The sequence below is a fragment of the Aegilops tauschii genome, chromosome 7 (genome assembly GCF_002575655.3).
Source record: "Aegilops tauschii subsp. strangulata cultivar AL8/78 chromosome 7, Aet v6.0, whole genome shotgun sequence".
Classification (NCBI taxonomy): Eukaryota; Viridiplantae; Streptophyta; class Magnoliopsida; order Poales; family Poaceae; genus Aegilops; species Aegilops tauschii.
Genome location: NC_053041.3, coordinates 623,619,957 through 623,635,327, shown reverse-complemented (window position 1 = coordinate 623,635,327; position 15,371 = coordinate 623,619,957). Strand labels below are relative to the sequence as shown.

Below are 15,371 nucleotides of genomic sequence, written 5' to 3'. Positions count from 1 at the left end.
GGATCCCGAGAATCATGCATGCGTAGGTTTCTCATGTTTTTGTACTTGTTAAAACAGGAGGAGGGGTGGAGGGAAAGTTCTTCTAGCGATGGGTTTGGAAAGAAATCAATCGGATGATGCTTGCTTCGATCGATGGCAGGCGGAGGACGAACAAACAAACAAAACCAAATGACACCAAAGCGACCATCACGACCGCAGACTCCCCCTTTAGGAGTAGAGATCAGGAGTTTCTATGAGGGAAAGACTTTTGCCAGCATACGTGCTTCAACGTTCCGATCATGCTTCTCATGTATCACTGTGGCCGAAAAAAAAGAGGCTCAACTTCATCTTTATTCCATCGATGATAGCCTCACTTGGCCTCAAATATTTCCCCACAATGTGTTTACCCATAGCAATGCAATCGGTCGACACCTGAATATTGTGAACATTAAGATCCAATGACAGGCAAAGAGCTTCATTGCAAGCCACCGCCTCTAATATCTCAGGATCAATCATATCATTCATTGCAACAGCCGAGGCCCCCAAATAGAGTCCAGTCACATCATGACATACAACCCATATGGAGCCCTTCTAGCCATTCCGCGCGATCACTACATCCACGCTGATCTTGACCCAACCATGTTCCGGTGATACATTCTTCTTTTAGGGGATCAAAGCCAAATCGCCAAGATAGTTATTAATAAAAGTAAGGTCTACCGTGGTGATTGAAACTCCAGTTCATGTATGGCCTTTCTTCTTACCCATCAAATTGCACACAGAGCGACCAAAGCTTTCACAAGGCAAACAGTATGGAGGTCCTGTTCCCTACACATGCCATATGGGCATTTCTCTTTCTTTTCAGTCCTCTTACTGCATGTTCTGACTTTGTAGGTCGCCATTATTCACAAGGTAGCCCAAGCAAAAACACTGGACAGTTACGAGACTTAGACCCTTGTATGGAACTTTGGATAAATGGAACATGGACGACTCTGCTGCTTCTGATCGATGCTCATGGCCATCGCCCCCAACGCCACGCACCGAACCACACGTGTATGTCCTAGATGTGGCCACGGGCTAGGTGGCTCCTACCTATATGGAGATCTGATATCCCACACAAAACTCATTGAATGGAAGCAAATGACTTTTACATCATTGTAATGTGCTCTGACATGGTCAGCGTTGCTGTACAGCCTAGATGTGGCCATGGGCTAGACGGCCCCTACCAATATGGAGATCTGCTATCCCACACAAAACTCATTAAATGGTCAAGCAAATGACTTTTACGTCATTGTAATGTGCTCTGACATGGTCAGCATTGCTGTCGAGCTGAGCCCGCATGTGTACAGCCCAAATGCAACAACAGGGCACATCCGCACATGCTGATGCTCACGGGCAAGGCGGACACCATATCTTTTGGGTGCCCAAAACTGCTCCCATGTGCAAAACTCTCATTGAATGCTTGACAGATAACTTGAGATCATCACATGGGGAGTAACAAATAAGACTATCGAGTGATGTGTAAATTAAGGCAGTCACATCCACCAGGCTCAAAAGCTTGCTCAGTAAAGTCACTGCGGGAATAATCTAATATGCCGACGGCTTTAAGTCGGGGCTGACGGAATACCAGCAGATATGCAGATGGCTGACGAAAAGCCGTCGGCGAAAGCCTGGCCAGTGGCTGCGTTGCACCTATGCTGGCGGTAGCTGTCGGCAAATAATTAAGTATGCCGATGGCAGCGGTCAGCAGAAACCAGGCCGTCGGCGTTGCTAACGGCTGGTTGACGCCGTCATTTCTATGCCGCTCGACGGCCCTGACGGTGGCCTTTGGTATATTTTTTCTATTATTTTTTATTTTTAAATCATTTTTATTTTTAAAAAGTTTGAATTTGATTAATTTAAATCTGACACTGGTCCTTGTCGGGGGGATCTTGATTTATTTTCAAATGTTTTTCAGTTCGTTTAGGGTTTATGTCTTGCTCGGAAAGGTGAGACGGCGGCTCCAGAAGATGGATAAGGTTCTCACTACCTAGCTCACATCCAGGAAATGCGTCTAGCACGGCCGAAGGGCGGGTGGGGGTGTGTCTCCAGGGGGTCTTGTGGGATTCAGTCGGTGCTCGTCTTCGATGGATCTGTTTGGATACAATCTTCGTTTGTGTGTCTATAGATTGGATCCTTCCAATCTACACTTCTCTTCATCTGTGATAGTTGTTGTTCTTGTACACTGGTCATGTGAGACCTTAGCATGACGACTCTCCCGACTGTCTACTATAAAAAAAGTTGCTAGGGAATCTAATGGAGGGCCAATGATGGCGACGCGCTTTTGGCTCGCTCCAGTGCTTATAGTCGTTGCTAGAGATCTATGAACATGGTTGTAACTTTTGTTACTTCTGGTGTTCTTTGTACTGCCATGGCAGATGATGAATAGATCCAAAGTTTTCTTCGTTAAAAAAAAACATGTTTTCACAATATTGAACATTCAAGTTTTTCAAAGCTCAATTGATATATATATATATATATATATATATATATATATGTATATATATATATGTATATTGTTGGCGGCGACTAGAATTTCAGTTAATTAACACTTCTTTCTCATTGTGTAAGAAGACAAATCACAATTTTATTGGAAAATAAAAAAATTCCACATAAATTGTGCACTACTCAAATGATAGATAACATGACAAAGCACCAGAATGCATCGAGTTCCTGCTATACATAATATTTGACAATACAGCAACACACACACACACACACACACACACACACACACACACACACACACACACACACACACAATAAACTTAGACCCCGGATTACATAATGAAACATAAGTACTTATTTCTCGGACTCATTTTATTTAGCTGTGAAGACAAAAGGGCTATAAGACATTGCCATGTTTGAATATTCATGGATTAGGAGCAGGCACATGAACGGTGGCATGCAGCCACAGGTCGTTCTTCCTCCTGGCTGTCATCCCGAGCTCCTCCGCCATGTCTAGCCCATCGGCGCCTCCTCCAGGGAGCTCCCAATCGAAATGGAACAACAGGTTCGCTAGGATGACCTGCACGACTGCAATCCCAAACGTGATCCCAGGACACATCCTCCTACCGGCGCCGAATGGCACGAGCTCGAAGTTGGTTCCCCTGAAATCCGCCGCTGCATCACCAGCCTCCTCAAACCTCTCTGGCCTGAACTCCTCAGCATCAGCGCCCCAGCTTGCTATATCCCGCCCGATTGCCCATGCGTTGACGAGCACCATGGCGCCCTTGGGCACATCATAGCCGAGGACACGACACGTTTCCTGGCACTCCCGCGGGAGAAGCAGCGGCAGCACCGGGTGTAGCCGAAGCGACTCCCTGATTACTAGATGCAAATAACGCAGCTCCTGCAGGGCATCCTCCTTGATGCAGGTCTGCTCGGCGAAAGCGCTGCGCACCTCTGCCTGCACCCTCTGCAGAGCCGCAGGACTCCGCATGAGCTCTGCCATCACCCATTGGAGTGTTGTAACCGAGGTTTCGCTCCCTCCTGAAAACATATCCTGCAAAAAAATAGAACTTTAATTAGTTGAGATGCTTTGGCTCAAATAATTTCTTTTCAATCGAGATGCATGCATTCAAGTATCAAAATATTTTAAATAGCCCACAATGGCGTCGCTATGGCATTTGGAGCAGCCTCCCACTAAACTATGCACTTCCAGCGCTAAATTAAAAATGACGCTAATAGCTCGCTATTCCTACTATAGCGTTGAATTTTGAGTAATTTAGGGCTGCTAAGCTTCGGTTGGGCCACTATTTTCTAGGCTTTTCGAAATCACGTTACAGCGCTATTCAAATTTTTATTATTATTCCTTCTGATTTTATATAGAATACTCCTATGATGCACTGATGCAAACATCTAATATTGAATTAGAATGCTTGAACATGTTTGTAGTTAATTATATGTGATATATCATATATGATGCCTCATTTTATGTTAATTTTTTCATATTTTAATTAAAAAAGCTAAATGGGGCTTAGCTTCATTAATTATAGCTTCACTATAGCTTTTCCTAGCTTCCCGTGAGCTGTCGCTAAATGGCATACCTCACAATTTAGGACTATGAAGATAAGTGCATTGCACTCCTTTCCTATTATGTTCCCCGCAAACACAAGAAAAAAAAAAACTTGAGCTCTTTAGGTGAACTTCTGGCGCATGTAATAAAGTGCATGGTATACTAGAGTCTAGAGCCAAAGCGAAGAAGTCTCGAGTTCGATCTTACCATAATCACGGAACCGATTGTTCTGGCGTTGAGAGGCATGTGGAGGCTACCGTCATTTTGAATCCTCAGTAGCACGTCCACGATGTCTTCTTCCTCGTCGCCGCCGCCAGCCGACCTCCTCATGCGATGCTCCTCAATGATCCGGCCGATGAGCTGACTTATCTGGTTGTTTAACGCCTCCATCCGGCGAATTGAGCTACTGAACGCACGTGCAAGGCGCGACGATGGGAACAGGTCAGCGAGGCTGAACCCCGAGGCCAGCTTGATGCCCTCGTCCAGGCACTCCAGGAACTCTGCGCGGAGGTCCTCGTTCCGCTCCCCGACCAATGCGTGCACCGCCAAGTTGGTGACGTGGGTGGTGATGAGGGAGCTGAGGTTCACGGGCTCCGACGAAGACGATAGCGACGAGACGATGGAGGAGACTAGGGCGGCGGCGTTGGCCTCGCGGCATCCCCGGAGGGACCGGACTTGCCGCGTGTTGAGTACCTCGGTGACGCATAGCTTTTTGAGGCGGCGCCACTGCTCGCCGTGCGGCGCAAGGGAGATGGCGAGGTCGTCTGTCGTGATGGCGCGGAGGGTGGCGGTCCGTGGCCGCGTCGCGAATGCCGCGTCGTGGGTCTTCATGATCTCCCTCGACGCGATGGCGGACGAGGCCACGACGACGTTGAGCTCCCCGAGGCGGAGCAACATGAGCGGGGCGTCGTACCGACGGGCAAGGTCACGCATGGCGTGGTGCGGGAGTGCGCCGATGAGGTGGTGAATGCTGCCGATGACCGGCAGCCGCCATGGCCCCGGGGGAAGGTTCTCGCCGCTGTCCTTTCTCGGCGGTTTGAACATGGCGATGAGGAGGAAGGGGAGTAGCAGGAGGGTGGCCATGAAGAGGTAATTGTAGTAGCACACGACATCTTGATCTTGTTGTGACATGGCCGGGGAGTGCGTCTTCTCTTCTCCGCACCCCGGCATAGAAAAAAATAGATGCTTAGTATAGTTAGGAATTAGTTCGGTTGAACATTATATACGTCAATAAAGACCGGGTTGAAAAATAAATCGACTGATAGCTCAGTTCTCAAGTAACAACCGCAATCCGCACCACCAGTGGAGTAGTTGAGTAGGCCTAGCCATAATAATTGTTCTACATGAAACGTACGTATATTGCAATTATGAGCTACAAAATATTAATTGATGAATTTGGCAGGATATATATGTGCCAACACCACATGGAACATGTGGTTAGCAAAATCAAAATTCATATATGAGCAACAATATATAGTTACGGACATAACTCACCAAACAATTGAGAACCGACAAGATCACATATAACTCTAAGATCTTAACTGAGCACAATGACAACTTCATAGTACTTAATTGGCATACCACGTGTTAAAACTGAGATACTTCGGTTTAATTAGTACTCCCCCTAAAAAAATATAAAAGCATTTAGAATTTTGATCTAAACGCTTTTATATTTCTTTACAGAGGGAGTACGTGAAAGGTGCGGCTTGTACCTTTTCACCTTCTAAGCGCTTTTATATTTCTTTACAGAGGGAGTACATAGAAGGTGCGGCTTGTACCTTTTCACCTTCTAAGCGCTTTTATATTTCTTTACAAAGGGAGTACGTAGAAGGTGCGGCTTGTACCTTTTCACCTTCTAAACGCTTTTATATTTCTTTACAGAGGGAGTACGTGAAAGGTGCGGCTTGTACCTTTTCACCTAAGTTTTCATTAACAGCATTCCGCGCCTCCATTATTGGAGTAGTTGAGCAAGCCTACCCATAATAATGGTACTACAGGAAATGTACGTTGATTGTCATAAAGAGCTACAAGAAATTAGTTGATGAATTTGGGAGGATATATAATTATAGAGGTACGAACATGCACGGTGGGAGCATTTTGGTACATATAAACTTCAAAGGGCAACGAACTGGTCGCGAAACTTGTACTCTTTGGTAATTTGAATACACTTTGGTCCAAAACCATCCTAGAGCATATGTAAGTGCCCCCACATAATTTAGAGGGGTAAATGGCCGAGTATCCTTTAGAGGAGTACATTTACTCCTCCAAAGAAGTATCTTCTTTTTTTGACAAAAAGAAGTGTCGTTTCTAATCGATCCCCTGGAGTAAAAACAATTGCCTACTTTCTAATTTTAGTTTACATCGTACATTTCAACTACATATTTGCACACATACACTACTGGAATTTCCGAGTTTCCCGAGTGCCAGGAAAACTCGGCGAAAGTCGTTTCCTACTCGGCAGGAGTGTAGTTCTCGACTAAGAGTACTCGGCTTGAACCTTTTAGGCAAAGACCACTTCGCCGAGAGTTGTGCATTGGGGGCTCGGCAAACCTTTCGTCAATCCCCAAGTGGTATACTCGGCAAAAGTCGGATGCAGCCACGTGGCAGACCACTTTGCCAAGAGTCATCTAGAGGGACCCGGTGAACTCGGAGGGCCCGAAGCGCGTCACGTGGTGCCCAAAGAGTTCCGAGACGTCGTCTTTGCCAAGACCTGACACGGACGTACTCAGCAAAGTAAGACGCACGAGCAACTGACACGTGGACAGCGATTTTTGCCAAGATCTCAACAATTTATACGTGTCCCACCTCGTTGTTTTACACTTGACATGATTCACTTATTAATCAATAGTCCCACCTACACCGAATCTCACCAATTTATATATGTCTGTGGGTAGACAATCAACAAACCCCTTTGAAGGAAAGAAAATAATTATGATAAACAAGGTGAGGTGTGGAACATATATGGTTGATTGGCTCTAATTTAAGCTTGGCCGTGGGGGAAAAATATTCGTGGATGGTATAGGCGGAGGCCAAAATATTTAAATTACAGAACGTACATGGCTGATTGGCTCTAACTTAAGAGGGATTGTCGGTAAAAATATTCAAGGAATAAGCTGGGAAAAGTTGCTATAAAGAAGAGAACATGACCAGTGACAATCTACGGGATATTCAATCAAATAATGTGTGATTCGTATGGCAACGTCTGACCATTTAGTATTGGGCCATCGACCCATGAAGGACGTGAATGAGGTGTGTGCGGGGCGCGGCGTGGCCTCACGTCTTCACTAATAATCATGCCGAGCAGTCAGCACCCATCACCAACACGCTCCAATCCTAGGAGCCGCCTCAGAAATGCCTGCTTTGCTTGATTAGTTGTTGCCTGTCACCAATGCAGGAGGAGAACTCCATGGGAATAAAAATCAAAATCTAAAAGTCCTTATTGTGTTCAACTGAAATTGTTTTTCAGTTTTTTAAGGACTTCTCTTTCCCGTTACAATACACCTTAGATAACATGACAAAGCACCGGAGTGCATCGAGTTCCTGTGATAGACAATACTGACAATGGTGCTCTGATAATACAACAGTGAAACACACACAGACACTAAACAAACAACTTAGACCCTGGATTGCATAATAAAACATTAAGTACTCTTTTCTCTGACTCATTTTATTTAGCTACAAAGACAACAAAGGCTATAAGATATTGCCGTGTTTGAATATTCATGGATTAGGAGCAGGCACACGAACGGAGGCATGCAGCAACAGGTCGCCCTTCCTCCTCGCCGTCATCCCGAGCTCCTCCACCATGTCCAGCCGACCGGCGCCTCCTCCAGGGAGCTCCCAATCGAAATGGAACAACAGGCTCGCTAGCATGAGCTCCAAGACCGCCAGCCCAAACGTGATCCCAGGGCACATCCTCCGGCCAGCACCGAATGGCACGAGCTCAAAGTTCGTTCCCCTGAAGTCCACCGCCGCGTCAGCAGCCTCCTCGAACCTCTCCGGCCTGAACTCCTCCGCATCGGTGCCCCAGCTCGCAGAATCCCGCCCGATCGCCCATACGTTGACAAACACCATGGCTCCCTTCGGCACGTCGTAGCCGAGGATGCGACAGGGTCCCTGGCACTCCCGGGGGAGGAGTGGCACCACCGGGTGTAGTCGAAGTGTCTCTTTGATTACTAGATGCAGATAGTGCAGCTCCTTCAGCGCATCCTCACCGACGCAACTCTCTCCCATGAGAGCACCACGCACCTCTGCCTGCACCCTTCGTAGTGCCACCGGGCTTCGCATGAGCTCCGCCATCGCCCACTCGAGTGTCGTCGCCGAGGTCTCGCTTCCCCCCGAAAACATATCCTAACAAGGAAAGAACTTAACTTGAGAGTTTTTGGTCGAAAGATGCATGTGTTGAAGAACAAAAACATCTCCATGCATGTAAACGGCTTTTTGGGGCTGGCCCCAGGCCCCAATTCACAGGCATTGCACCTCTTGCCCATCAGCTTAAGCTTTTGGGTATAACATACCGATGCATGCAAATTCTATAGGCTATCAAAACCAAAGGTATGGAGTTCAGAACTACTCCAGTACAATCTATATAATTAAAAGAGATGCATGAGAGGCACACAGATGAGAGTGCTGAAGTGTAAGTGCATGTATGCAATCATATAGCATGGACTTCAATCTTACGGTAATCACGGCACGCATGTTTCCAACGTCAAGAGGCACGTGGAGGCTACCGTCATTCTGGACCCTCAGCAGCACGTCCACGAGGTCTTCTTCCTCGTCGCCGGCACCGGCCGACCTCCTCGTGCGATGGTCCTCGATGATGCCGTCTATGACCTGGCTTAACTCGTGGCTTATCTCCTCCAGCCGACGCGTCGAGCCACTAAACACACGTGCGAGGCGCGACGATGGGAACAGGTCGGCAAGGCTGAACCCGGCAGCCAGCTTGACGCCCTCATCGAGGACCTTCAGGAACTCATCGCGGAGGTCCCCGTTCCGGTTGCCCACCACGGCGTGCACCGCAAAGTTGGTGACGTGGGTGCTGAGGAGGGAGCTGACGTTCACGGGCTCCGACGAGGACGATAGCGACGAGACGATGGAGGAGACTAGGGCGGCGGCATTGGCCTCGCGGCATCCCCGGAGGGATCGGACTTGCCGCGTGCTTAGTAGCTCGGTGACACAGAGCTTTTTGAGGCGTCGCCAGTGCTCGCCGTGTGGTGCAAGGGAGATGCCGAGGTCGTCTCTCGTGATGGCACGGAGGGTGGCGGTCCGCGGCCGCGTGGCAAATGTTGCGTCGTGGGTCTTCATGATCTCCTTCGCCGTGCTGGCGGACGAGGCCACAACGACGTCGACCTCCCCTAGGCGGAGCAGCATGAGAGGAGCATTGTAACGGCGGGCGAGGTCACGCATGGCGTGGTGCGGGAGCGCGCCGACGAGGTGGTGCATGCTGCCGATGACCGGCAGCCGCCATGGCCCCGGGGGAAGGTTCTCGCCGTCGTGCTTGCGCGGCGGTCTGAACATGGCCATGAGGAGGATGGGGAGTAGCAGGACGGTGGCCATGAAGAGGTAATTGTAGTAGTACGTGACATCTAGTTCTTGTTGCGCCATGGCTTGAGATGAGTGCATCTCCTCTTCTCTCCACCGGAACATTATATATAGCAGTGAGAGTGCAACACAAAGGAATATAAGATTTGTAATGGTCAAACTTCATAAAGCTTTATATTAAAAAATGTCAACATTTGTAACATCATATCAATATCATTAATTACACCCGTCATGGCACTAATTCTCATATATGGAATCTCTTTAGTATTGTAGATGTTCATATTTTTCAAAATAAATTTAATCAAACATTACAAATTTTGACTTGGAACAAAACGTGTATTGAGTAAAAAGAAATGAAGGGAGTACTTAGAAAGATCACGTGAACATTATGCGTCAATAAACCGGGTCGTTCTCTATGCCTAAGTCGACTGATAATTCAGTTTAGTTAAAAGGTATGACGTGTATCTAGCTTTTCAATATTTTTTGCATGGTAATACGTCTCTCATTCATATCATAAAAATCAAAATACAAGTCATGTAAGGACCGACATGACAAAACTCAGCGGTCCGCATGCACCACCATCGGAATAGTTGAGTAGGCCTACCAGAGTATAATGGTACATGAACGTACCATAGATTGCTTTTTTTTTGCAGGTAACGTTCCATAGATTGCAGTTATGGGCTACAAGAAATTAGTTAATGAAATTGGAATGTACAAGCAATTAAGGAGAGAGATTAGCGCGTAAGGGTATGTACAATGGCTCTATCCCTTTTCTCTTTTTTTAGTTCACAATGGCTCTATCTTAGTTGTGTCACATAGGATAAATACTGAGGTGAAAAAGAGAGAAAGCAAAAGAAAAGGTCTGCCTTCTCTTGATAATTAAGAGATGATTTCTTAGCATAATTTATCGTAGCACATATTCAGGGATATCTGATAAATTGAGATTAGAGTAAGATATAATCCATTTGACACCATTTTTCATTGTCTATCTCTAGATTACGTGTTGAATTTAAGATAAAAATGGCTTGTCAACCACTGTACATGTCCTAAGGGGGTCCGTAGGGAAATTTAGTACATGATAAGAAACGATAAGCCCGGGAGTCCAGAGATGGCCGATTCAAAGAATAAACGTACACGGTAAATCCTAACTTTATATATATATTTCGGTTAATTTTGGCAGACACTAGTGGTGGTTTAGAGGGAACATTTCTAGGAGAGTTGGTTTCTCCAATTAAACAAATCGGCTCAATAATTATCTTATTACACGCAGTTTCTTGCAATAGTATCTCAGGTGGTTTCTATATCCAATGCATGTGAAAATTGCATGGCAGAAGGCCTAACAACAAGAAAACCGTGTTTAAACCCTAACCTCGCTTCTTAGTCGCATCATCACCCCTGCCTATGCCTCTTGTGCCACTACCACTCGCCGCCATTGGACTCCCGCCTCACATCATTGTGGTATCATGGCAATCACTGAACCCCCACCACCCCTCCCACATCCACCGACCTCAACATATTCTCCCCCGAAGCAACACACTCCACCGGCAGGGGTGGCTGTTGGCTCCCGCATTGTCCAAGGAGGACCCCTACCCCGAATTTGTTACCGCTGTTGTCTCTTCTCCTCCAAGAAAATGCCATCCATAGATAGGGTTGTCCCACAGCTCTCACTGGTTTCAAGGAGGGCCCTTACCTTGAAAATGTTGTCATGTTGTCTCATCTCCTCCAAGTCGAGGCCATCCACCGATAGGGGTGTCCCGTGGCTACCGTTGGGTCCTGGGAGGACCACGACCTCGACCTTGTTACTGCCACCGGCTCGACTATCCTCAGCTAGCGCCCTCCACTAGCAGGGGTGGCAAACACATCCTGTTGCACCATCCCAGGAGGACAAGGAGGTCGATTCTGCTGCGCACGATAAAGGCCCCATGTAACCCCCCCCCCCCCCCCCCCTGTCTATGTTAAGGTATAATACCGGCCTTTGTGCCTATGATTTTCTAGATTGTGCTAATTTTTCCATGGTTAATTAGATTCCGCTAATTGTGCAATGACTTTATTAGGTTATGTTAATTATGTTTAGGTTTAGGTTAATTAGGTGCTTAATTTGTTTGCCCATATGTTAAATATAGGCTAGTCATTTATTAAGTCTAATATGGACATGCTTGAGTAGAGTCATGCATATGTTGGTTTTAGGTTAGGTTAATTAGGTACTGGTTTAGGTGAATAAGGTTTAGTTTTATGTTCATCATGTGTTAATTTGAATGTGGTCGTCCATGGGTTACTTTGAATAGGGATGATGCCTATGTTAATGTCAAGGTTCTAGCACACTTACCATTGAAATAAAAAAGGTGTTAAATCATGAAACAAATTCAAGAGAGTGCGAGCACCCATACCAAGTATAGGACTTGAACCCGGGTGGACAGGTTTCACCACAAGGAATCTGACCATCTAAGTTATGATTAGTTTACTAATTAATAAGAGTTATTAAGATTATGATTATTAAGGTTCTAGCAACTACACCCGTAGATCGACACTCTTAGTCATATTTTAGTAGCAATAGCCTATCATTGTTAGCACTTTAAGCATCTCGCATTGAAGTCGCCTTTCACATGCTCTTATTCATTAAGCATATACTCCCTCCGTCCGGAAATACTTGTCATTAAAATGAATAAAAGGGGATGTATCTAGAACTTGTATCTAGATGTATTTTAGTTCTAGATACATCTTTTTTTATCCATTTTGATGACAAGTATTTTCGGACGGAGGGAGTACTAGTTATCTAGTGTTGTGCACCCCCACCGCTACACATCATGTGGATGCGCAAGAAGATCAAGACGTCATGTACTGCTACAATTACCTCTTGTACTGATGCTACATATTATGGTGAACCTTTGAGCGATCGTACGCATGCGAGATATAAATTGATCGATCATAATCTAGGTAACACACCCCCCACCCTCTCAGCCCTCGCGTCGTCCTCCCGAGGGCGACCCGGGGGCGACTAGGGTTTCCCCAAGCGCCGCCACCCCTTCATCTCAGCCCCTCCTCGCCGCCACTTGAGGGGATCGACGGGCAAGCCTGGCCGGTCGTCGATGACGGTGGCGGTGAGGTGCTGCGTCGCTTCGTGCCCCCACGAAGGACCTGGAAGCCGGGGCGGCGGCCCCGGTCGGCGAGGCGGCGCTGCCTCCGCGACGGGCGGCGCGCGCAGGAAGTGGTGGCCGACATCCTCGGCTGCCCGGGCAGCGAGGATTCGGTGGGTGGTCGCGGCGCGGATTTTCCTCTGCCCCAGATCTGAAGGTCAGGCGTCCCCCTCCCCTGCTCTCTCCTCCCCTCCGGTTGTGCCCTTCTGCGACTTTGGTCGCCGGATCTGGTGCTGGTGGGGTGCGGGTGCTCAGGTTTGAGCCCGGGGGAAACCCTTGGCCGGTCCTCCGGCCACGACGGCGGCGGCGCGTGTGCGCGTCGTGTACTTCCCTGGAGGCGTTGTTGAGGGCTCTCCTCTTCACCCCCGTCCCAGACCCCGGGTGAAAACCCAAAGCCCGTCTCGGGCTGGCCGGCGGTGGCGCCTAGCGCGTCGCGTCCTGGTTGGAGGCGCCGTCTGGGGTGTCTGGTTCTTCGGGAGTGGGGCGATGTGGATGGTGGGTGCCTGGCGGCTGCGAGGCCAAGATTGCGTTTTTTTCTGTGGAGGGTGCTCGTTCCTGCAAGTGTTCTCTGTGGACACTGGGACGGGACCTGGTGCTCCCCTTGCTCCGCCTCTTGGCCTCTGCAGCTTTCTTCTCCGGCGACCTCCCAACGGCTATCCTTCGGCTCATGGTGGCTCAGGAGAGGTGGCCGTGCAGCTGTGGTGTGTGCCAGCGGCGTGGCGAGGGTAGTGCTTCTTGTCTGCGATGGGGATCCGGCTGGCATCTGCTCTAGTTCTCGGGTGAGCTCCAACGATCCAACGGTGCGGCGCCTTCGAGCCTAGGCAAGAGAAAAGGGTTCCTCTTCGGCGTTGGGAGCGATGTTCTTCCCTTGTCCCTGGTTACAGATAGTGCTCAACTCTCTCTGGTTATCGGCTGATCATCGAGGCTTCTCTGTTGCTCCTCTCTCTGCTGGCTATGTGCAGTAGGCTTCGACATTACTAGCAGGGCTCTTCATGTATTTTTTCTTGCAGCTGTAATGTGTGTGGCATTGTTAGCTGTTCACTCAGCTCCATTGTACCTTTCGGTCGCTGTTGCTTGGTGGCCTCGTGTAATCCTGGCCGGTTGATGGCTTCGTTAATTCAAAGCCGGGCTCCCCTTGAGCCTTCGTTCCAAAAAAAAAATATCATAATCTAGGTACAAGATTTTTTTTTGTGTGTGTGACTGGGTTGTTATCGGTAGCCTTCCTTGACGCCTTGAAAAGAAAGTAGTATGGGAATTTGGCACCGTCCATCCGTATGTTGGTACGATTTTTTAAAGCAAAAAATCCCGCTAAGTTTTAATGAGCAATAGCAGTGCTTATCAGTAGTTCAGTACAGATAGAGGGTCATACGGAAGGCCCATCCACAAAGGTGGCGCCCTATGCCTAATGAAGTAGCATAGTTTGCAAGATTGTGAGCTTTATAATTGTAGTTTGGCATCTCATGAGCGAAGTTGCATGCAGCAAAGGCCACAAAATGGCTTTGAACTAATAATGACATCCTAAGTTCCTAGGGTGCCATGCTTGAGGCCCTCGATCACCACCTTAACGTGATGCATAGCCGTTAGAGCGACGAATATTCAGCTAGCATCTTTGCTTGATGCAAGCAAGGAACTCTAGCGTACTTGGATCACATATGCCCATGAAAACAACCGCCGAGGAACCCAAGTACAATCCCAATGGCGCCTCTTTCTGCATCCCTTGCAACAGCCATGTCCACGTTCACTTTCCCGTGTCTTCCCGTGGAAGGCATCTTGATCTTGGGAGAGCTCTCTACCGATGAACCGACTGAACTCAGCAAGCTCCTCAAGTTCCGATATATTGGACTGAACGATATTGTGTGTAAAAAGAGGTCTATGGAAGGCACCCAATGAATAGCTTTTCTGCACGCTGCTGTCCATATAGTCCACAAGGTAACCACTCTCGAAATAGGCTTTCGCCCAACTATATAGATATAGCAACTACCCGATACATCTGTAAGTACAATACTAAGGCAAACAGCACAAGCACGCCCAAAAAAAATAAAAGAGAAAGAAAAAATAAACTGATGACAACAGAGTCGGATCAACGAAAACGATGATGACCCGCAATCGTTGCGCCCTCCGGAGAATTTCCACGACGCTCCAAGCACTTCGGACCGCCGCATACCAAGCAACACCTTCAGGAAGGAATGCGAGGATGCCGACACTACTGCCCGGACTGGCCCTAGGGTTTCCCCCGGTACGCGGAGGGGCGTGCGGAAGGGGAATACCCGACACCCTTCAGGAAGGAACGGCGGCGCCCACGGGCGTCACCGCGTCGATGTCGGCCAAGCCAACAGGGATTTCTCCCGTCCACCAAACACCAACAACCCTGGTCGATACGTCGCGCTCCACCAAACTTGCCGCCCACCAACATGCGCCACCACGGTCTTGGAATCACCACCGCCGTCTCACCATGGTAAGTGGCGGGGCCGACGGGTCTGAGAGGGAATAGTCCCGAACTAGGAGCGGCAGAGTCAACAGCCACGCGGGAGGGGACAACCTCCACCGCCATCGACGGTCACCGACCAGACGCAGCAAGAGGAGCACACCAGGCCCCAAGGCCGGACTGAGCCCGAAAGGGGCTCGTGAAGCTCCCGTCGCCTCGCTGCAGTGGGCGCGTCGCA

General features: G+C 48.3%; 2 protein-coding genes across 2 annotated transcripts; both read right to left on the bottom strand.

Annotated features, from left to right (window-relative positions):
• Nucleotides 1-2,460: 2,460 nt before the first annotated feature.
• On the bottom strand, nt 2,461-5,220 carry LOC109732603 (desmethyl-deoxy-podophyllotoxin synthase). The gene is made up of 2 exons (XM_040395089.3): nt 4,241-5,220; nt 2,461-3,520 (listed from the first exon to the last, which is right to left on the bottom strand). The coding sequence occupies exons 1-2, from the start codon at nt 5,201-5,203 to the stop codon at nt 2,888-2,890; spliced, it is 1,596 nt and encodes a 531-aa protein (XP_040251023.1). The 5' UTR covers nt 5,204-5,220; the 3' UTR covers nt 2,461-2,887.
• A 2,314-nt stretch (nt 5,221-7,534) lies between these two features.
• Nucleotides 7,535-9,654, bottom strand: LOC109732604 (desmethyl-deoxy-podophyllotoxin synthase). The gene is made up of 2 exons (XM_020291787.4): nt 8,714-9,654; nt 7,535-8,383 (listed from the first exon to the last, which is right to left on the bottom strand). Exons 1-2 carry the CDS (start codon nt 9,635-9,637, stop codon nt 7,754-7,756), a joined length of 1,554 nt encoding a protein of 517 aa, XP_020147376.1. The 5' UTR covers nt 9,638-9,654; the 3' UTR covers nt 7,535-7,753.
• Between the last annotated feature and the right edge of the window lie 5,717 nt (nt 9,655-15,371).

Excerpts from the sequence above, each read along its gene's own strand:
- LOC109732603 (XM_040395089.3), bottom strand. The coding sequence starts at position 5,203 with ATGCCGGGGTGCGGAGAAGAGAAGACGCACTCCCCGGCCATGTCACAA. Across the intron at positions 3,521-4,240 it reads CAATCGGTTCCGTGATTATG|GATATGTTTTCAGGAGGGAG; the intron begins GTAAGATCGAAC and ends ATTTTTTTGCAG.
- LOC109732604 (XM_020291787.4), bottom strand. The coding sequence starts at position 9,637 with ATGGCGCAACAAGAACTAGATGTCACGTACTACTACAATTACCTCTTC. Across the intron at positions 8,384-8,713 it reads ACATGCGTGCCGTGATTACC|GATATGTTTTCGGGGGGAAG; the intron begins GTAAGATTGAAG and ends TTTCCTTGTTAG.